Source organism: Nanorana parkeri, unplaced genomic scaffold, assembly GCF_000935625.1.
Source record: "Nanorana parkeri isolate BGI_ZX_2015 unplaced genomic scaffold, ASM93562v1 scaffold327, whole genome shotgun sequence".
Classification (NCBI taxonomy): Eukaryota; Metazoa; Chordata; class Amphibia; order Anura; family Dicroglossidae; genus Nanorana; species Nanorana parkeri.
The window spans coordinates 170,946-194,471 of NW_017306595.1; the positions used below are offsets into that span (position 1 = coordinate 170,946).

The 23,526-nt window shown below is 43.3% G+C and overlaps 1 protein-coding gene across 1 annotated transcript; it reads right to left on the reverse strand.

The window, feature by feature from the left end:
• Window positions 1-6,763: 6,763 nt before the first annotated feature.
• Window positions 6,764-17,408, reverse strand: BTF3 (basic transcription factor 3). The gene is made up of 6 exons (XM_018558240.1): window positions 17,258-17,408; window positions 13,624-13,692; window positions 11,077-11,190; window positions 9,536-9,737; window positions 8,375-8,431; window positions 6,764-7,040 (listed from the first exon to the last, which is right to left on the reverse strand). The coding sequence occupies exons 2-6, from the start codon at window positions 13,690-13,692 to the stop codon at window positions 6,994-6,996; spliced, it is 489 nt and encodes a 162-aa protein (XP_018413742.1). The 5' UTR covers window positions 17,258-17,408; the 3' UTR covers window positions 6,764-6,993.
• Between the last annotated feature and the right edge of the window lie 6,118 nt (window positions 17,409-23,526).

Here is a 23,526-nt window from a genome sequence, read left to right on the forward strand (position 1 = left end):
GTGAAAATGTGAAATAGACTCCCCCAGGAGCTAGTTCTAGCTAGCTCGGTAAATTGTTTAAAAAAATATCTGGATGTATTCCTAAATGCACAGAATATTACTGGATATTGAGTTATTATAGGTATATTAGGCATCAGAGATTGTTGATCCAGGGATTGTTGATATCCGATGGCCTTATGGGATCAGGAAGGAATTTTTTTCCCCCTGTTGAAGCAAATTGAACCATGCTTTATAGGGTTGTTTTTTTTTGCCTTCCTCTGGATCAACATTGGGTAATTGTGGACATAGTGTTCTGTTTAGGCTTTTCTTTTATAGGTTGAACTCGATGGACTTGTGTCTTTTTTCAACCTGACTAACTATGTAACTATGTAACCAAATCTCAATCCAGAACTCCTGAGACTAGCAGTCAGAGGCAGCAGTGCCTTAGATCTCACACTGCACTTCTTCAAAAAAATCCTAGTTTACGGGCAGTCATGCTAATTTCTTGCTACAATTCTTCCTATCACTGTTCTGGAACAAGTATGTGAGCCATGGACAAGAAGCCAGAGTTATCCTTGCAGGACAGTCAGGAAATTATCATTTGTTTTAGAATGTAGTCAGCAATGGGGAGCAGATTTGTCACTGGTTTTTAGTAGGCATGGATAAAATAACATGGGGTTGTTGGGGTTGGATTGGGGCAGGTGTCCTGAAAGGGCCACACACTGGTCGAATTTCAGCTGAGTCAGCAGGATGACATTCAACCAGTGTATGGACAGCTTTAGATTCTAATTTATTCTATTCTATATATATTATAATTTAGAAGTAAACCAAAATGTTTTTTGTTGCAAATGATATAACATATCATATAATTCTCAATGTATTTTCAGCTTTACGCTGCCCTCCTTGTCCAGGATGGAGATGTAACACTGTATTCTTTGCTGACTGTGACTGTATTCCGAAAACACGCTGCAATGACACTGTCCAGGACTGCATAGACTGGAGTGATGAAATATCTTGCAGATGATATGTCTAAACAGAATCAACTGAAGGTGTCCGCAACCGCCAATGAGTGGGGAGAAGACGAGGTCATTGTTAGCATCTCCAAACATAGCCCAGTACTAACAACAGTTTTGCACCCGGGCAGTGGGAGTTTGGGCTCCATCACTAAGTACGCTAAAGTTAACATTGAAAATTTAGGCCCAAGATGCAAACGTAAATACAATCTACCAGCTCAAAACTTGTCGGTAAACCAGTGATCTTACAACCGCTGGAGATATATCCCAACACATCCATTGCAAGCTTCTTGCTGTCTCATACAGAAAGCCTAATGTAATAAAGGCAGCGCTAAGCTTCTCCCAGTCACCAGAATTAAACTACATGTACTACTACACTACTGTAAATGTGACTTGTACAGAAAGTTAAAAAGGAAATGACATGGTACAGGTTTCAGGAGGTAGTATTATAATACAGCATTTATATAGCGCCAACAGTTTGCTCAGAGCTTTACAATATTAAAGTGCCCATACACCTGCCGATTATCTTACGATAATCGCGGGTGATCCTGCGATCGTACGATAATCGGCAGGTGTATGGGCAGCGTGCGATCTCTTCTACTGTATGGTCGCACAACATTCGTCTTCCAAGCATGCTTGAAAACCTGCCGAACATCGTACGATTTTCGGCGGATTAGTGGCGTGCTCGGGAGACGAATGCCGCAAGCGGGGAGGGCTTGCGATGATCACAAGTACGATCTGCCTGTCCAAGGTTAATTACCTTACAACCATCGCACAACGAAAGTCGTGCGATGGTTGTAAGGTGTGTGGCCAGCTTTAGGAAGACATTACAATCACAATATAATTCAAGACAAGACGTAAGGAGGGCCCTACCCATGAGGAGGTAGCTGTCTGGGGATGAATTGTTTGAGAACGTGATGGTTGAGTAGTTAGTTTGAGGTGGGATAGTCTTCTCTGAAGAGATGAGTCTTAAGGGATCACCTAAAGACAGTCAGAGTAGGAGAGAGAGGGACAGGCTGGGGTAAGGAGTTCCAGAGGATGTGAAAGACTCCAGAGAAGTCCTGGAGGCGAGCATGGAAGGAGTTGATGAGGGAGCTAGAGAGCAGGAGGTCTTTGGAAGAGCTGAGGGGACGGTTAGGGTGATACTTTGAGACAAGGTTGGGGATACAGCCGGGGGCAAAGTTTTGGATGGCTTTGTAAGTGGTTAATATTTTGAATTATAGCCTTTGGGCAATTGGAAGCCAGTGAAGCGATCGGCAGAGGGGGGTTGCAGACCCTGAATGGTTGGTTAGGTTGACAAGACTAGCAACAGCATTCATGATGGACTGAAGAGGGGATTGCCGGTGTAGAGGTAGGCCAATGAGGAGGAAGTTGCATTAATAGTCAGGAAGAGAGATAACAAGGGAGTGAATGAGTAGTTTTGTGGTTTCATTGGTGAGGAAGGGGCATATTTTAGAAAAGTTGTGAAGGTGGCAGGATATGGATATTGATTGGATGTGGGGCAAAAAGGTGAGGTCTGAGTCAAGGATAACACCTAGCACCTTTGGCATGGAGGGAGGGATAGTTGTGTTGACAATCTCAAGGGAAAAGTTGGGGGAAGGTGCACAGGCGGGAGGAAATATCATGAGCTCAGTTTTTGAAAAGTTAAAATTTAAGAAGTGTTGTGACATCCAGACCTATATGTCAGTTAGTAGATTAGTGACACGCAAGGACACTGAGGGGGTGAGTTGTGGAGTGGAGAGACATATTTGAGTGTCATCAGCACAGAGATGGTATTGAAAGCCATGTGAGGATATCAACTGACTAAGGGAGTTGGTATAGAAAGAGAAGAGGAGGGGTCCAAGGACAGAGCCTTGGGGTACCCCTAAAGAGGAAGAGGAGGGGAGGAGTTAATTTGTAGGCAACACTAAAGGAATGCTTAGATAGGTAGGATGTGAACCATGAGACAGCACAGTCTTGTAGGCCAAGCGAGTGGAGTTTTTTTGAGGAGCAGCAGGTGGTCAACAGTGTCAAAAGCAGCAGAAAGGTCTAATAGCAAGAAGTAAGGAGTAGTGGCCATTGTTTTTAGAAGTTAGTAATTGGGGGGTTTTAGTGGAGTGTTGGAGGTGAAAGCTGGACTGTAAGGGGTCGAGAAGATTATCAATGAGGTGGCGGCACAGGGGTTACTGTCCAACATGCAAATCTTGTTTTGTTCTAAAGATCAGTGAGACTGCCCATCACAATAAAGAGACCAGGTCACCGGTATACAGCTGAAAATAAAGCTTTCAAGGATCAATACAGAACAGAAACTGAGCCAAGTCAGATTTGCACATAGCTTCAGCTGCCTAGATCTACTATGTCAAAGGACGCTGGCTGAGATGGAGGGCACCAAGTGCCTATGCCATTTTCTAAGGCTCTGCTGCCAATCTCTACATATGAGACATGACACAATCTGTTAATACTGGATAGTATTTTATAACTTGTGCTGTAAAATAAAATATTAGCAACCATATTTCATTGATTGGGAATTGATGCTCTTGCCAGGTTTATGGTATCTACAAAAGCAATTTTACAATCGCATACAGGGATTGCAGCAGTTTTCTTGTCTTATCAGACATGTTTGATGCATGAGGAGTATACAATGAACTGTGTTTTATTAGCCAGATTAAAATGAGAGGATGACATTACATCATTGACATCAGGAGAAACCTTACTGGAGCAACTAAGCTCTGTGTTTGAAAGACCTTATAATAACCAACCTTCTTTTAGGCTAGGACTAAACTGGTGACCGAGGTCTCGCATTAGGATTACATTGAATTCTGTATATTGACAATTACGTAAAACAACTCCAGGAAAAATAAGTTACCTCTAATTATGAGTAGCCTGCAGTTTACTGTACAAATTATAGCTACACTGATGCCATATACTACACACAGCACTCCTCTAGCGCTGTGAGTTATGGTTTTTGTTAATCGTCCCATGCCTCTCTCCTTGCCTATTCACCAACACCTTGTATTATGTTCAATGAAGGTGGAGGGGTGGGTAAAGAACAGGATCTCCCCTTGCTGATCAAGCCCTCATTGGGTGAACACATTAGAGGGGTGGTCTCAGGCATGGCTGCAATGAGACATGTCTGGATCCAATAAATTTAGTTTCAAATTTTAATTTGAAACTAACTTGCGGTATTTCCCAAATGTTTCTTTTTCCTGGATTTCCACATTAAATCTCAGTAGCAAAGAGTCAACCACCAGTGCAGCCCTAGCCTAAGATATCTGCATTTATCTGACATTTTAAAAAGGTCAAGAGCTAAGCTTTTTAGTAAGCGTATGCTTCTCCCATCTATAGACCATCTTCTTTCATTTCAGTGATTGCAGACTACTAATTTTAGCACTTGTTCTCACAATACTGCTGGTATAGGGATACAGTGTAGACCAAAATTTTACTTGTGCAAGTATAGGCAACTGCTTTACTTGCATTAACTAGCCTTTTAAAGTAGGGATGCACCGATAGATCGGCCGAAAATGGCACTTTTGGCATAATGCCGAAAGTGCCATTTTCCTGCCTATACATCAGCACATCCATTCTTTCTCTGCTTCCCGCTGGGCGCTGCTCTGTGTCCCAGCGGGGAGGAGAGAAAGTGTGACAGCCTGCCGAGTGATTGGCGTGTCTCCTCCCACACCGCTCAGCTGAGCGGTGTTTGGGCGGAGACAGGCCGCCGAGCTCTCCTCCCTACACCGCTCGCTCAGCCTCCTGTGACAGCGTGTCAGAGAGGATAGCGGGTACAAGCAGTCAGTGATCGCTGAGTGTTTGTAGATAATTGAGGACATGGTATGTTACTATATCCTCAATTATGAATGAATGGGAAGTGATCTACATCCCCTCCTGTCCATTCATAGTTGTAGTTATAGTAAACACACCATGTCCTCATGTTATCAATGAACAGGAACACTCAGTATAGAGGATTCCTGTTCATCGATAACAGGGGATACAGAAAAAGAGATTGAGGACTTTGTGTCAAATCTCTTTTTCTATTTTAAAAGGGAAATATCAGGGGTCTGTTTAGACCCCCAATATTTCCCTGAAGCCCTTAAAAGTATTGTCAAAAATAAAAATATTTAATAAAAAATAAATTAAAAAAACATTTTCATATCGGTTTTGGCCTGACAATTTTTTTTTATTTCGGTATCATTTTAAAAATGTCCATTTCAGTGCACCTCATCTTTAAAGTATGATGAAAGCAAGGAAATAGAACACGATAGCACAGTGGGAAAGGTGATACAACTCCTTGAAACGGAAGTCAGTTGTTAGTTTTCTGTACCGCTTACACACAAAATAAAAACCAAGACAGTCAACTTTCTACCATTTGATCAAGTAAACTGCATAATGATCATTACATACTGCACAAACATTTATTACAAAGTGCTACTGTGTGCTCCAGTCTATGGAAAGAGTGGATTGTGGAGTTTGTATATCTAAAGTAGCCTTTAGCTGCAAAGACTACACCCTTAGCCTCTCTAAAGTGTATGGAAACCCTAACAATGAACTTTTATTTACTCCCTTTTGGTCTGATATATACACCATTGAAAGCCTGTTATACCTATTCATGCTCCTTCAATAGAGTGAATGAGTTGTCACCCTAAGACAGAAAGTGTCAGGGGGAAAAAAAACAAAAAAATGCCAAAGCAGCCACATCTAAGAACCTGAAAAATGCCATTACATCTGTGTACTTGGGTTTAAATACACCAAGTATTGGAAAACTTGGATTCCGCTACAGCTTGATAAGAGAAAAATCTTACCACATACCCAGGAGAATAAAGGATTACGTTCTTAATGTTTCTACATAACTTTACACAATCACGTATGCAAAGCACATGGGAGGCCTGCTTTGGTCTGCCAGCATGGTGGAAAAGGACATGGAAAAGGTACATCGGCAAAAAGAAAAAAAACCCACACGTTTGTAGGATTTAGCCTTTCATATAATAAAAACCTCAAGGCACACACGTTATATGAAATCACCAGTAATGCTTCATTTTCAGTATATAACCATGTTCAATAGCATCTGTTTTAGGTGGACATTAGACCATCATCTTCATTCATTAAGCACAGGGCAAGTTTCTAACCTGTACAGTGCACCCACCTGAAATGGGCATTTATTCTGCCCCTCAGCCTACAATAGATGTTTGGACTAAAGTATCAGTTCCAGACAAGTGTTGAAAATTCATACATCTAAAGTTTATTAAAAGATAACTGTATTGTGCGGAATGGCTTCTTGCGTCCTTCTACTCATCGTGAGGTTGGGCTTATTGACAAAAATCTTTTTCCATTGCAGCTCCAAAGATATCGTACATGAAGCATTTCTGCCAAGCAGTGCACTCAGTTCACACAATGCAGTGACTGCTTTGTAGGACGTTCTCAACATCTGCATCTTTAGATTTTGCCACACACACATTTGCATCCCAAGTATGATCAGTTTTAATTTCAAAATAGAAGTTTGTAATGGACTTATATCAAGCCCTATCCTAATGCAAAATATATCAATGTGCTTCCACATGTTGTGTCTCGCAGCAGCATGTACCATGTATTGGAGAACAGTACCATTTGGCTGTACCTTTATCTCTGTACGAAGCAAGGAGGTACACAATACCCATGTACCGATATTGGAATAGCTGCAGTGTAAACAGAATGCTATGTTCAATTCCAAAAATGTTTGCAGAGTGTAAATAAGCCATGGAGTCTTTTGGGAGATCAGCCAATCCCATCAACTATATAGAACACTAAAACACATAGCTCAGTAATGTTTAACGTATGATCAATCTTTATTTCTAGTTGTCTTTAGTTCAGCTGGGCCGCAATGGCAAGGGGTATGCACGGAAAGTAACTGAATCGAGCTGCTACATATTGAACATATTAAAAGGAATTCAACTTTAATCTCATTGGGTCAAAAACAAAAAGCACAAATAGATAAGTCACAATATAAAATAGCAGCTCTGTTCAGCTTTTCAAGCTCCATAATGGTTTCAGTTTAGACCGATTCGTTCTTTGAGGCTTCGTCAAAGTTCTCAACTAGTTCTGCAAAAAAGAAAAGAATGCAAATGAAACCCAGTTTATGCAAAGAATAAAAACTCAATGCAAAGCAAATACCAAAATTAAATACATATTTTAGATCTGATCTGCCAATGATATACAGTTCTGAGGTCTACACAGCTCTGCCAGTCTGGACACATCACTCTATACTGCAGTTGACACTTACAGGTCTCCTCCCCAACCTCAGCTTGTGATTGGACAGTGAAGGAGAAGCAACACCCTGAATCTCACTCTGCTCCTTGTTAGCACATGAATGGATTGGCTACCTGTACTACTATGCCCTCTCCAAGTCTGAGCTTTGGTGCACACAGACTGCAGTAACCTAAAACTAAGTCATGATCGTACATTGATCTTGCATTTAACAAATCACATGTATTGATGTATTCATGAATACGGAGCTGCATTCATTTGTAAGTTTTATTACTGCCTGAAGTTCAACTTTCAAAACAACTCAAATGTTTAACTAAATTCTGCAAACCACCTTTGTCAATTCCTCCAGAACTAGTTTGGGTGGAGTAACAAGTGCTAAACAGTACTTGTCACCACATATATGCGATAAAAAAATTGCGAATGTAAATTTAATTTAAAAAAAAGTCCCCCGCAAGTGTGTATTAATGTAAACACGCATCGGGCGCCCCTCGTGAGAGCAATAATTCTAGGGCAAATATTCGCAGATTTCTCTGATCTGATGACCTGTAGGGGCTTTTAAAAACCATTGCCTATGGACAATTCGGGGGTACTGTGTTTTGTCGCCGTTTCACGGATGCGGGCAATTTTGAGCCTGGGCGTGTTGGGTATCGATTCTCTTTGCAACCATCTTTTATATATTTCACAAAAAAATGGGTATTACATTGTGTTTTTGGGCCCTAACATTTACTTGTGTTTTTTTCCCCAAAAGTGAGCGGTTTCATAAAGACTAGTGCTAATATTGTGCAATGTAAAAGTTTGCAACTGCCACCTTTTTATTTCATACGGGGTCTTTGCTTTCAGAACATACATACAGATTATATTATGGGGAATCAAAACTAGAGCAGGCGGAATCTGTAGCAGTTGCCCATGGCAACCAATCATCATCTCTCTTCCTTTTGCACAGGTAAGATTTGAAAATGAAGCAGATTGGTTGCAGTTTTGATAAATTTCCCCCCAGTGTTGGGGGTTGATTAATTTTTAGGCCTTAAATGTGAATTGTAACATGTATGCAAAAAATGTCTTGGCTGTGAAAGGGTTAAGTCCCTTGACATCCAGCATCAAGTACTAAGTCATTAGGCAAAGAAAATGTTTGATTATACAATCAGTAAAAACAAGAATTAAACACTTACCAGGAACTTCATCATCCTCTTCCTCTGCAGTAGCAAGCGGTGCTTTACCATCTACAGCTAAAATAAAGCAAGCAATTGTTAACACAAGACAGTATTCTACTAATGCCAATCTCCAAAATATACAGATTTTACCATAAAACTGAAGTCATTTGTCTACTACTACAATGCATATGCCCACCAGGTGCCAACAACTGGCTATGTATTACTTTAAATGAGTATTCTTTTGTAAGTGTACAATAATAGTTATTGCTATTTAAATTCAGATGCATGCTATAAGAGGACCATTAAAATTCAGATGCATGCTATAAGAGGACCATTAAAATCTATTGTTCTCAACTGTAGATAAGCGTGCACATGCTGTGCACCTATTAAGTTTACCACCTATATATGAGTTACACAAAAATCAGAACACAAGTCTATACAAACCAAGAACAGTTAGTAGAAAATGCAGTCCTGTACTGTAATCCATAAACCTGGCTCTAAAGCACACCATCTCTCCTAGAATGGGTCAAATCTATGGCTGAAGCTATTATTATACAGGATTTATATAGCGCCAACAGTTTGTGCAGCGCTTTACAATATAAGGAAGACATTACAGTTACAATACAAGATGGTAAGGAGGGCACTATGAATTAAATGTGCTGGTGACTGCCACTTAGAATGTGAGGGCAAATCCGTACAATTATGGTTCTAACAGTTTAATATGATCCTTAAGTCTAAACTGATCTCCATATTCAACAAGCAAGAGCCGTTTGGCTTTCATGAGTACAAGACCCCAAGTAAGTCAGTGCATAGGCTTATTTCTTCATTCAATCTTTGGTCTTAATTTGACTGAATGAGTGCAGCCAAGTGTACTGTGACAGATTTAACATGCTACAAGGTGTCTCCTGTGCCAGAGGATGGGAATTCAGAAATGCCTGGTACTATGGGTACACAGGCAGTCATTTGTTTTCTCCTACTCACTCACCTATACCATGTTCTCTATCGGGTGGAGCAGGCAGCAAAGGATAACCATATAAAACTACTACTTCACCCAATATACACATTCAAGACAAGCATTGCACAGACATTCTGCATTCAGCCGGTCATAACTTCCTAAAGATGGAATGCCTACACAAAAAAAGAAAAAGAATAAAACTACTTATTGCAGGCTTGACTTACATTGTTTTGGCAGGGCCTCTGCAAGTCTTCGCAGGCTGGTGAGGCTGTCTGCTCCAAGCTGGTTCAGGATACTGGGCAACATCTCTGTGAGCTGTTTGGTCTCAGCATGACCTGTGATGGTGAAGGTGTTGGCAGCCAAGGAAGCCTGAACTTTGGGATTGTTGAAATGAATAACTGTCCCTTGGTTTGTAAACATGTTGACCTACAAAGGCAAAGACATAACTGTAAATCAGAATAACCTCAGCCTATTAGTGTTTTACATATGTATAACGTACATGAATACTCTGTCAGTGTGCATCAAGTGGAGGCGGCAAACATTGCTCTAATCCAAAGATACTTTTAATGTGATTATTTTTGTGATTATTCTTTTTTTAAAGGGATCCCAGAGTTGCGATTGTGGCAGCCCAATTATGACTTCAGCAGTACTGGTGAATATTTGTGTATGGGAGTTCATGGGAGATCCTCACCAGTCCATTAGGTGACCCAGATTTAGAAATCTGTTCACATGCACCTTACTACACTTCTGTTTTAAATGCAGCTTCCACAGGCATTCTAGTTACTATTGATAGTTAAACTTAAATCGGGAGTTTAAAAAAAAAAAGTGATCACCTTCAGCAATGAAATGCCAGCGCTCTCTTCCCTCACTGGCACTCCCATTTTCACCCCGGTCTTCAGGGTTTTAAGTCTTCAGCCACTTGATTGGCCAGGCTCAGATGAGGTAACACCCATGCATGCACAGGGGAATTACTACATCTTGGCAAAGAATACTGTCGAGCCTGTGCACTGAGCTGTGTATGCTTGGCTGAGGGCTCATTCACACATTAGAAGTTTTCACGCACGTATTCGTACGCGTCGAACCGCGCAAAACACAAATATTTCCCAATATACCTTGTTCACACCTGCGTGACATCTGTGCGGCATGAAAACGCACATCGCGCAAAACAGTCTAGGCGCAATAGTCTGGGCAGATTCCACACGTTCTGGCTATAGTAGTAGCCGAAAAACATGCGGAATCCGCATGTTAAAATGTGCGCGTTTTCGTACCACGTGGAAAAGTGAGCTGATTGTTCAACCGCTATGTGTGAATGGAACCATAGTGCACAAAAAAAAGAAAAAAAAAAAAGTGCTGACAGGCAGGAAGAAGGATCTGACAGAAGAAACTCAACCGTGAAGCGTTCTCTTGTGTTACATCAAATCCGCCTGTCAGCACCATTTACAAGAAACCCTTAACTTCCACTTTTTAAGTGGACCTGTACTCTACAGAGAATGTGTTAATACCTCTGCAGGTGAACTTATATTAGCTAGGTTTTAGGACCCTGCTGTTCCTGTAATCACCCCAATCCAGGATTATATGCCGTGCATTAGCATTACAAGAAACTGTTTTGGGAGTACAGAAGCATTCTTCCAGAATGAAAATCCTACCAATACTTATGGACACAACAACATAGAAAACCTGCACCGATGTATAGGCGACGAGCGGAAAATGTTGAATATTGTCAGCACTGTAGAACTTTGTAGAAATCCAGATGGAAAGAACTCACCTCTTCTATGCCAGAGATGTTATTCACACCAAGCTTTTTCAAGGAGAACTGTAGTTTCTTATCGTCTGCAGTAGCTGTTCTGTGGACAACCTTCTTCTTTCTGCGGGCTGTCCCCTTAAAAAGGGTGAAGAAAAATTATTTAAGGCAGGGGTGTTAAATCCAAAATGACCAAGAGCCGGACTTTAATATCACTTCACAAAAAAGTACTTTCTTGAACAAAACTTGTGGATTCCAGCAAAACAGTAAACAAGGGGCACCTGACTACAAGTCCCAGCATGCCCTCATTGTTCCTAAACACACCACACATCATTCAGGGAACTAGAAGTCCAGGCATGCCCTTGTCTCTGTACACACCCCACTTATCACCCAGGGAACGGTGATATGTGGGGGGCGTATAGGGAAAATGAGGGCATTGGTTCCCTGATTACAAGTCCCAGCATATGATCAGTCCCTATACACCCACCACATATCACTCATGGAACTACAAGTCCCAGCATACCCTTATTCAACATCACCCACGGAACAGCGATATGTGGGAGGTGTGCACGCGGGGACAATGAGGGCATGCTGTGACTTTTCGTTCACCTATTGATACGAGGCTGTATGATTACTGCCTTCCTAAAAGTATACAAGGCCATTATAGAATAGAAAATAGTTGAATTTGAAACCTTCAAGTTCAACTATGTTCTTTTCTTCCATAACGGCAAGTAGTCACCTCAATGTCCTCCTGTTGGATCTGCTCTTTACCTCACACGGGCTGGAAATGAGACTGCAAGTCCAAGCCAGGAACACCAGTCAGAGAGAGGAGAGTCTAATATCACAGAGCTGCTAGCTGGGTCCTTCGGACGATGCCCCATAATTTGCTAGCCCTGTAATGGTGTTCTCCTGGGCCACCCGCTCGTTTGTTGTCACTGCCCAGTTGCCTTGCCAGTACGCAGCACAGGACTGGCGTGCCTGACAGGATCTCATGGTGGGCCGTTTTTGGCCCTTGGGCCTTCTATGTGACACCTGTGGTTTAAGGCTTCCACCAAAGCAACACAGCCCAGCCTCCAAAACCCACTAACCTAGATTTCTGTAGTATGTTATATGGCTTCTAGAGGGATGCATTGCTTTTGGAGGCCATCATTTGATGACCTGGAACAAGCCCACTTGCATTCATTTTAGTAGAAATAATTTTTCTCAACTACCCTAAAAAGAGTTACCATCAGTCTCAATGTAAGCATTATAAAAATGTAACCCAAGGTATACAACACAAGCTTTGCGTGGAAATGTTCACCACAGGGCCAATTATGGCCAGCCAAGAGCAAATGTTGGCATCAGTTCAACCATAATCTTTTACCCCCAGGGGGTCTGGAGATATACATATCTGATATTCAGAGTTAGGACTTACCGGTAACTCTATTTCCATTAGTCTTCCAGGACAGCATGAGGAGATCCCATCTCGTGATGCTGTCCTGGAAGACGTTATGGGAAAGATTGAAGTATATGCAGATATCAATAAATATTTTATTGGACTATTGGAGAATGATAGTTTCCTTGCACAGTCACCGGTACAAACAAAATGGTTGAATATTAGTGAGTAGGGTACAGCAGATCCATGAACTGGGTGATACTGCAGTTTATAGTACAAATCCCTGGTAAAGTACCGTACTTTGTGGTCCATAAGACGCACCGGACCATAGGACGCAGGGAGGTCCGGCGCGCCTTATGGAGCACTCGACAGACTGTAGCTTCTGTCACAGCTTCTATGACAGAAGCTGCAGTTAGTGACCGCTGAGACAGGTGGCGCTGTGATTACAGCGCCACGGTCTCAGTGATCACACAGAGCAGACGAAGAAAGTCTGCTCTATGGTGATCTCCATCGTCGCTACTCGGTTTTAATACGAGTGATCTCATTAAAACACTCGTATTAAACAAGCAGTGGCTCCTACTGCTGAACCCGATTGCCGCCGCCGCTGCTCGGCTTTAATACGAGTGATCTCATTAGATCACTCGTATTAAACGAGCAGTGGCTCCTACTACTCGCCCGGCGCACCGAAACTGCATGTCTCGGGCGCCGGGATTCGCTCCATAAGACGCAGGCACATTTTCCCCCTCCTTTTGGGGGGAAAAAAGTGCGTCTTATGGAGCGAAAAATACGGTATATTCACTGCACACATCACCAACATGGACATCTAAAGATCTCGGATAAAAGATGAAATTGGTGAAAGTAATGCAAGCATTACAGAGCTGGGTGAGCTTTCTCACGGTTGTACTCAACAAGGAAACTGAAAGGTGAGCAAGCAAGTTCTTAGAAAAGAACATGTCTCAGAACACATAGAAATGGACTGATCAGTGAATATCGTCATGTTATGGCTACAATAGTATACCTCTTCAGTCATGCACCCCAAAATCAGACTGTCACTGCTCCACATGCAGAAGGAAAAACAAATATTTCTACATTACCAGAAATTGGAGAACTAGGAGCAAAACCGAGGCGTTTCTACAACGGATGCATCATATTTCTATTCAGTAAAACAATATACAAGATAAAGAAAAGCAGCTTACCTTTCCACCAATGCGCACTTGTGCTTGCAGCTTGGCTAACTTTTCTTGATTCATGATTGTTTCTTTCATCTAAAAAGGAACAAATGAAAACCAGACTGAAAGGTGCCATTTATAAATAAAGAATAAAATCTCCTTACAGTAGGGTACAGCCTCGGTGGGGGGTAATATAGACAGCCCAGTGTGATAATCTAACCCATGAAATATGCAGATTTTACCTCTCGCTGGCAGCTAAACAGTTGTCACCTTTACCCCCAGCGTGTGAATGGTCAGTGAAGGAGCAGAAGGATGTGCTCATCACTCTGTTCTCTCCTGTTAGCATATTCCATGTCAGCACATTGGCATGCAGCATCCCTGATTAGCTCCTAAGGCTGCCTCTCCCTCAAGAGTGCTGTTGTGAAAGATATGACACATAGCTGATACAAAGTCAAAATCATGAACTTACATGGCATTTAAAGTGATACTAAAAAAGGTTTTAAAGCCATTTGAAATGCTGATGAAATCACTCACTAATGGATGCTGCTTCTTGATGTATAAGTTTTAGCTTCCTGCAGAATAAGCTGATCCCCTGAGCACTGGTCCCGATATCTTATTTTAGGGTGACTGATTTCCCTTGCAGGGTCCTACAGAGCCACCCTTGTGTGTGCTGGGAGACAGGTCTCTCCACAAACACAGCAAGGCAAGCCACTCCCTGCCCCCCTTCTCAATCCAAGCTAGTAGATGTACAGTTGCTAGAGTCCGCTCTGTCCCTTGGGATCTTGTACTGGACAGGAGATTCGAAGAAGTCAAGCTAAGAGAGTTGGAGCTGTTATGGACACATGATGCTTTTCATGGCCCATTATTTTAAAAAATAAAACCGTTTGAGCATTGATACTACTTTAAAGGGCTAGTTCACCTTTCTATTAAAAAGTACAATACAAAAAAAAAAAAATTCTTCAATGGAGACAAATTGGGCCAACTTGTAATCCTGTAGGACAGGGGCAGGCAAACGTCACCCCTCCAGCTGTGGTGCAACTACAATCCTGGCCAAAAGTTGAGACTGACACAAATATTAATTTTCAGTCTGCTGCTTCAGTGTTTTAAGATCTTCTGGTCAGAAGTTACTCTGGTATACTGAAGTATAATTACAAGCATTTCATTAATGTCAAAGGCTTTTATTGACAATTACATTAAGTTTATGCAAAGAGTTAATATTTGCAGTGCTGACCCTTCTTATTCAAGACCTCTGCAATTCGCCCCGACATGCTGTCAGTCAACTTCTGGGCCACATCCTGACTGATGGCAGCCAATTCTTGAGTAATCAATGGTTGTAGTTTGCCAGAATTTGTGGGGTTTTTTGTTCACACGCCTCTTGAGGATTGAGCACAAGTTCTCAATGGGATTAAGGTCTGGGGAGTTTCCTGGTCATGGACCCAAAATTTGGATGTTTTGTTCCCCAAGCCACTTAATTATCACTTTTGCCTTGTAGCAAGGTGCTCCAGCATGCTGGAAAAGGCATTACTTGTCACCAAACTGTTCTTGAATGGTTGGTAGAAGTTGCTCTTGGAGGATGTTTTTGTACCATTCTTTATTCATGGCTGTGTGCATGGGCACAATTGTAAGTGAGCCCACTCCCTGGGCTGAGAATCAACCCCACACATGAATGGTCTCAGGATGCTTTACTGTTGGCATGACACAGGACTGATGTTAGCGCTCACCTTTTATTCTCCAGGCAAGGTATTTTCCGGATGCCCCAAACAATGGGAAAGGGGATTCATCAGAGAAAATGACTTCACCCCAGTCCTCAGCAGTCCAATCCCTGTGCCTTTTGCAGAATATCAGTCTGTCCCTGATGTTTTTCCTGGAGAGAAGTGGCTTCTTTGCTGCCCTTCTTGACACCAGGCCATCCTCTATATCCTCACTATGCATGCAGATGCCCTCACACCTGCCTGCTGCCTTTCCTGAGCAAGCTCTGCACTGGCGGTGCCCCGTTCCCACAGCTGAAACAACTTTATGAGATGGTCCTGGTGCTTGCTGGACTTCTTTGGGCGCCCTGAAGCCTTCTTCAAACAATTGGACCTCTTTCTTTGCAGTTCTTGATGATCCGATAAATGGTTGATCTTAGTAGCAGCAATAGCCTTGCCTGTGAATCCCTATTTGTGCAAAGCAATGATGACTGCATGCGTTTCCTTGCAGGTAACCATGGTTACCAGAGGAAGAACAATGATTTCAAGCACCAACCTCCTTTTAAAGCTTCCCGTCTGTTATTCTAACTCAATCAGCATGCCAGAGTGGTCTCCAGCCTTGTCCTGGTCAACACTGACACCTGTGTTAACGAGAGAATCACCGACATGTCCTCAGCTGGTCCTTTTGTGGCACGGCTGAAATGCAGTGGAAATGTTTTTTTGGGTGATTAAATTCATTTTCATGGCAAACAGGGACTTTGCCACCAATTGCAATTGACTTGATAACTCTTGATAACATTCTGGAGTATATGCAAATTGCCATCATACAAACTGAAGCAGCAGACTTTGTGAAAATTAATATTTGTGTCGCTCAAAACCTTTGGCCACGACTGTACAATCCCATTAGGTAGTGCAAGACTGACAACCACAGATGGACTTGTAGTTTCACACAGCTGGAGGGACGGAGTTTACCTACCCCTGCTGTAGGCCAAGCATGACTTCCATGAAGCCTGATTTAAAAACAAAAAAAACTTCCATTCAGGGACTCGGCCGCTGCTGACATGGAGGGAGAGCACACATTGAATGCTTAAGGTAGGGAGAGCACAGCTCGATCCTTACACACTGGGGTTGCAGGACGTGGTGGATGCCACTGCATGGAAGTCTTCAGGCCAGGCTTCAGAGAAAGCACAGTTGGCCTGCAGCATTATCAAATGCAAATGTATTTTTTACCCCTTGCTACAGGTGACAACACAAGAGGGGCTCCTGGTTATTCGTTCACTGTAATTGGCTGCACAATGATGACAATCAGGAACCCATCATACTGGCTCCGGATACCTGACCATGAGCTGTCAGCGAGACCTCCGAGGACGCCAAGTAAATGCCCCCAGACCGACTCATATGGGGCAGATGAGCCCCACCCACCATGCTGCTGTCAGGAGGTTACAATACTGGGGCCCCTTTATTGTCCAATACAGCTTAATACAAAAGGTAAAACCTGCCCTTTAAAGATATGAAGTGAAGGCAACTTCATTGTGTGATGGAAGGTAGCAGCTCCTGGTCCCACCAGAACCCAACCGCACCGCTCCCGGGGAGCCCCTAGAGCCAGCTCCCCTGTGCCTGAATCCCCCAGTCCAGGCTTCTCCAGTGCTAACTCCAATGGCCCTGGAACCCCAGCCCTGTGTCCCTCTAGTACCTCCCCTGGTCCAGGTTGCCCTGAATCCTCCAGTCCTGGTTCCCCGCCAGGTCCTGAGGCTGCATTCACACACTATCTGCCGACAACATCCACACTATGGCAGGAACTGGCCGCCCCGGCACCGTCACACTGCACCCAGGAAGACGGGCAACACAGGCCCGGTTGACAGAGCAAACACACGCCAAGCCATTCCCCAATATGCAGCACAGTCACCCCGCAGCCCAGAAGCAGCAGAGAGCCGGCTCCGAGCACAGCCAGCGGACTCCCCGCCATTCCTCACCTTCTGCAGCCTGCAGGCGGGAGTACGTGGTCAGCACAGCGGGTTTAAAGGCCTCCGAGAAGCCGCGAAACCGGGCGCGTACACACGCGGGGAGCAAGATGGAAACCAAGAGGGAGGGCCGGACGTGACGCCGAACCATGTGACCTGCTCCTCTCCGCACGTGGTGTGCTAGGCGCTGCTGCGAAGTGTCGCTGCTGGTGTCTGCGCCATGTTCCTGGTTGGATAAACTGACAGGAGACAGCTAGGTACCATACTCGTACCAATGAGGAGCATGACAAGGACATGTGTTCATGTATGATGTTCACACAAGTGTGCATTGGAATTTAGGGTTTATAAAATAAAGGATTTTGAATGGGAAGACATGGTTGCTTCTCACCATCTATTTTTTTTGTTTTGTATATAGTGTGCTCACCAATGGGGAAATTTCCTCCACTTCCTGTTTCTGTGTCACCAGATAAAACTAGGAAGTGGATAATAAAAAATTATGTTCGACCTAACTAAACCCGTTTCTGTTTTTCTATGTCTACATGAGTTTATGTCTAATCCGCCCGGGAGTGGCTCGGCGGGTCCCCCGCAATGATCGGAGAGAGATTCATTGGCGATCACTGGACCAGGAAGTGATATGTATTACATCACTTCCGGTGTCACTGTACACAGTCTCCAGCTCTTAGAGCCAGGAGATGAAGCTGGGGAAGCAGATCTCTGCTTCCTCAGCTTCTTAGGGGTCCATAGGTGACATTGACCCCTGATGTCTCCATAAAGAGGACCTGTCATGTCCTATCTGCTATTACAGAGGGTGCTTGTTATCCCCCAATGTGATAGCAATAGGGTTAGTGTAAAAAAAAAAAAGTGTTTAAAAATTATAAAAATGTAAGTAACATATAAGAAAAATAAACAAAATGCAAAAACATTTTTTTAAAGTCCCGCGCCCCCCATGTGCACGCACATGCACACGCAAACACGCGTCTGTGTGCCTACGTGCGGAAACAACAATTGCGCTACACATGTTGCATATCGCAGAGAAAGTCGGAGTGAGAGCAATAATTCTAGGCCCATCAATCACTGTTAGCACTAAGCTGATGAGCGGTAAAAGCGTTTAAAATGTTCCCTATGGGAAATTTGGGGTATTGACTTTTTTTGCTGCTTCACGGGCGATCGCAATTTTAAGGCTTGACATGTTTGGTATGTATTTACCCGGCGTGACCCCGTCTTTCATATTTTACCAAACAATTGGGTATTATATTATGTTTCTGTGCACTAAATTTTAATTTAGTTTATTTTTTCCTAAAAATACTGGTTTGATAAACATTTGCGCAAAAACCGAGCCACATACAAAATTGCAACTAGCATTTTTTTTTATTCTACAGGGCCTCTGCTTTCAGAACATATATCATTGTTTGATGGTCTGAAGCGGTTTTCTGGCCAGCAATGTATATTTTATCATGTGTGCGCAAATAGTAAGAACATGCCCCAGACAGCGAGTGGTTAAATTACCTCAGGTATTCCGCCTGGAGGTTTGTGCGGGAAATCTCATCCAGAACATTCCAGAACCTTCTCCAGCTAGCATCTATACCTAGATAATGGAGGACTCTGCTTTGGATCAGAGCCAGTTGGTTGGAACGCACCTCAGCGAGCTTCCCTCTCTCCTGTTGCGGCACCTTTATGTGGTTTGTCACCTCTTAGCGAGGGGGACTAATTCACAGTTACATGATGGTTTTGGTTGCTTGAATTGTAATGACTAAGCAATTGATGGTGGTGAATTGATGTTTTGGTTATTTAATATTTGCCAATATGCAGTTGTCTGTGTTTTTATTTCATATAGGTAATAGTTTGGGGTATCGTCTGCAGTCCCATGCCTTTTGATTATTTTGGGTACTGTCATTTTTCACCAGAGTATGCAGTTTTGAGGCTTGACATATTTGGTATCTCTTTAGTCAACACAACCTCATCTTTTATTTTGTACAAAAAATATCATCTTTGCCTGAACTAAAATTGTTTCCTGGAAATACAGACTTGATAAATACTTGACTTTGCTGTTCAGCAGCCACAACACGGATTGGAAACAGGACCATGTGCTCCATGAACTTGGTCACTTGGAGGAATCCACAAGGTTTTTTACATTGTGGTTATACTTTTTCTGCAAAGTTCTTTTACTGCTTGTTAGGAACTACAGGGCAATGTTCAGTAGTTTACGCTACTAAACACTCCAGAAATAAATGCTGGGGGTATTGGTCTATTGCTATACTTATGGAACATATAGCTCCCTATTGTGTAAACCAGCCTGTCTCAACCATGATGCCGCGGCATCCTGGGCTGCCTCCTGACTTTATCAGGGGTGCCTTCAAGTTTTCACACAGCGGCATGCATTTCAAAGGCGCAGGCGAGCTGGACGATGGAAACACATGATGCTAATCCAGGGAAGACTGCACCAGAATCTCCCCCACCAGTAAGCCACACTGTGGTGAAGATTATAGGCAGATGTGAAGGGGGACTGAGGACTCTGATGTGAAGGGGCTCCTGTTGTAATGGGGCCTCTGATATGAAAGGTGGACTCTGCTGTGAAGGCGGTTGCTGATGTGAAGAGGACTTTGATATGAAAGGTGGTCTCTGATGTTAATTAAAGCACTTACCTTAAGGCCTGGTTCACACCTGGGCGTTTTACAGCGCATTCCTACGCGCTGTAAAACGCTCAACATGTGAAAACCAATGATTGCCTATGGGCATGGTTCCCACCTGGGCGTTTTACAGCGCGTAGGAACGCGCTGCAAAACGCCCTACGCCCAAAGAAGTACAGGAGCTTCTTTGGGGCGTATTTGCCAAGCGTATCTATTAGGATACAGCCAGATAGCCCTCGTAAACACGCGTTTGTCACACGTTTCTTTTACCGCAAATTGCTGTAAAAACATGCGCCACGAAACGCGCGGCAAACGCACATATTCCGTATGCCTAGGTGTGAATCCAGCCTTAATGATGTCTCTTAATCCGATCTTCTTTCCTGTCGTTTTCAGCCTTCTCTCCAGTGGTGAGGCGGGTCTCCGATCCAGCGCTGACTCCTCTGTCCTTGCTGGCACTTCCTGTCCCCCGGTGTCTGCATGCGGGTGCATGTGTCCATATACTTACCTTGCGTCTCTCCTCGTCTCCCGGCCAAAAAATCTGAACTGAGCATGCGCTCGCCCCGAGATCCTTTGCGGCCGCCCGAGATTTTACAGATTTTCGGACGGAAGCGAGCGTGGAAGACACAGATAAGTATTGACCCTTTTTAAAGCGTTTTTATTTTTTTATTTTTTATAAAGTTTTCGCATATATCTACTGATTGCTAGCAGGGTTTAATAACTCTTTAAGTTTCAGTTAAATGTGAATGAAACAACTATCCGACATTGATGTGTGATCACTATAATGTAGGAATCTAGAAATGCTTTTCATAAATGTTGATAAATTAAATTGCTACCCATGCATCTACGGCTCAGACATGTTACTTGGATGGGTCAGCTGGGGTTTTATCTGTTTAAAATAGAAATTATAAAATACTGTCCCTCAAAAGGTCAAATGAGAGCCCAGAGAAGCCTGAGGCTACCATGGACCTTTTGGTTTGTTGCAGTATATGATACATGCATACTTCTTTAGGGATATCAGTATTAAATTGGGAAATGTAAGAATACAGTATAAGAAACATATTTTATTACATCTCATGTAGTATACATTTCTCGTCACCTTAACAGTATCCCTAAGCTTTGCAGTTTGTACACAGTCATGATCCTTGCTGGACATCTTTAACCACTTCAAGACCAGGTGTTTAGACCCCCTTCCTGGCCAGGCCATTTTTCAGTATTCAGCGCTGCGATACTTTGACTGACGTTTATTCCTTCATGCAACGCTGTACTGAAATGAATTTTACACCATTTTTTGGGGACAGATAGAGCTTTATTTTGGTGGTATTTAATCACACTCAAGATAGCCTTCGTGAGCCATTGAACCCTGACCGTTGTAATGAACAATTTCAATTTTATCAATTTTTCTGTTGCTTGAAAACAGCATGACAAAGCCTGCAGTGGACTGGTGACTACATATCAACAAGTTTCTTTACCTGTATTGATTAATGAGCTTTTATGGTTATCATATGTAGATTACATTGTGACGAATTAGGAGCGCAGAGAGAATACACAGAGGCAAATCACACGGAACCCGGCGTGCGGGGTGTTTATTGGGGAATTCAGGTGTACAAAGCAAGGTACAAAGGCCGAGGTTAGGTCCAGGGGGGTTGTAGGCCACAGGGAGGGTCCACCCAGAAGGTAGGCAACGAGCCAAGGAAGGAGTAGATCCAGAGTCACAAGGCTAGTAGTCCAGGGGTCAGAGGTGCAGCAAGTGGTAATCCAACAGGTAACAAGGCACCGTGTGAGTACATCCAGTACGGGTAAAACAACAGATCCCAGCAGTCCTCACAGCAGCAGTGGAGCAGAACAGGAAGGGTTAAGTCCGTATCCCTTGAATCCACAGACAGAGACCGGCCTCAGCGCAGCCTCTAGTCAACCATTCAGCGAGGAAAGAGAGCATGCAGCCTTCCCACAAACACTTACAAAGGTCCCGGGAGGGGCCGGCCTCAGAGGGGGCCGTACACAGGCTGTTGCTGAGCAACTAACCCCCTCCCCTCATGTGTCCTTTGTTCTGGGGAGGATTGAATGGAGGGAAACAGCAGACATGTCCTGGCTTGTCTCGGTGCCCAGTGTGTAGGCCCTCTGCTGTTTTGATTTGTGGACTTCTGCCTTTGAAAGTCAACAGGAGGTGGGGAGGATTGGAGAGCAGAGAAATGATCTCAGGAGCCCCCCTCTCTACATACATATCATCTAATCATGGCTCTGTTACCTTACCCAAGCTCTGCCTGATGCATTTTGTTTTCTTGCCACCCACAGCAGTAGAGATAAAAGGTTATACAGTATAAAGTTTTAATGCCATTAGCTTAAACAGATCAGATTATCATCACTGTGAAGCATAACACGGAAGAGTCAAATTGCTTAACTACCTTACGTCCATGGCCGTTTGTGAACGGCCAGATGGACGTCTGCTCAGAGCGGGAGGGCGTCTTAAGACGTAAATGTGTGCACCAGAAACAAAATGCCCTTGCAGTTAGCCCCCTCCCACCCCCCGCACTGCAAGGTTTAAATGCTTGTTAGGTCTCTGTAATACCTAATTCCACAATCCAGGTCCCCCGTAGCCCCTTCTTTAAGGTACTCTGGCCAGTGGTCACATCTAGATACCAGTTCAGATACCAGTGCCGATACTTGGCATTTTCATGAGGGTTGCAGCGGTTGCAGGGTTGCAGCTGTTGCAGGGTTGCAGCGGTTGCAGCTGGGACATGCCTCTGGTGGCGCTCCACCACTGTCCTGAAATCATTAGTCGATATTGATTTAGAAAAACTGTCACATACATGACAATAAACAAAAATGTATCAGTACTTGTAATTGCAAAAATGGTATTGGTGCATCACTTTATATATGTTTATAAAAACAAAATCATACATTAAAACAGAGATGTACAAATCCCAGGAGCTCCGTGTGCTCCTTACAAATGACAGCTGTCTCCTAACTATTGAATTTTTCTCTAGCCTAGTCTTGGAGCTGGAAAAGTATCTGTACTTGTACTTGTACCGAGTACAGTACTTGGTATCGGTGCATCCCTAGTCACATCAAATACAGTGCAGGACCAATAGTCCTGCATTGTAGTTGAGGACGCCAAGGGCCCATCCACAACCCGTAATGTCAAACAGAAGAGTGTGGTCAGATGGATGAGTGATGAATCATATAGGTATTACAGTCTGACCCGATTAACCCTGCAGTGTGGAGGGGAGGTGTGGAGGGGGCACTGCAAAGGAATTTTTCTGTAATTCCCAGAGTTCAGTTAAAGTAAAACTGAGCCTAAAAAAATGAACTTACCTCAAGCAAAGTATCCAGAGAAATTTCACTTTGCTCTTCCAGACCTGAAAGGTTAGCTTTTCAGGAATCCCAACCTGAAAGAAGCAATTTCAGGGAGGGGCCCTTCTCATTTCCCCTTCGTAGTAAATCAAATTTTGTTACATAGAGTTTGTATAGGATGAGAAAACAATGCACTGTATATCAATTTGGTCTTGTATTTTATTGTAACATTGTTGGAATAAAAATAAAGACTTTTTCCAACTAGTTAGAACATTTCAGTACCTGAGAAGAATCAGTTTAAATGATATAAGTGGTGGTAATACCTAGAAATGGTTTGGTCCTCCGCTGGATGTGATCGAATCA

Coding starts and splice junctions, on each gene's coding strand:
- BTF3 (XM_018558240.1), bottom strand. CDS start 13,692: ATGAAAGAAACAATCATGAATCAAGAAAAGTTAGCCAAGCTGCAAGCA. Junction 11,191..13,623: donor AAGTGCGCATTGGTGGAAAG/GTAAGCTGCTTT, acceptor ACCCTTTTTAAG/GGGACAGCCCGCAGAAAGAA. Junction 9,738..11,076: donor ACATCTCTGGCATAGAAGAG/GTGAGTTCTTTC, acceptor TTGCCTTTGTAG/GTCAACATGTTTACAAACCA.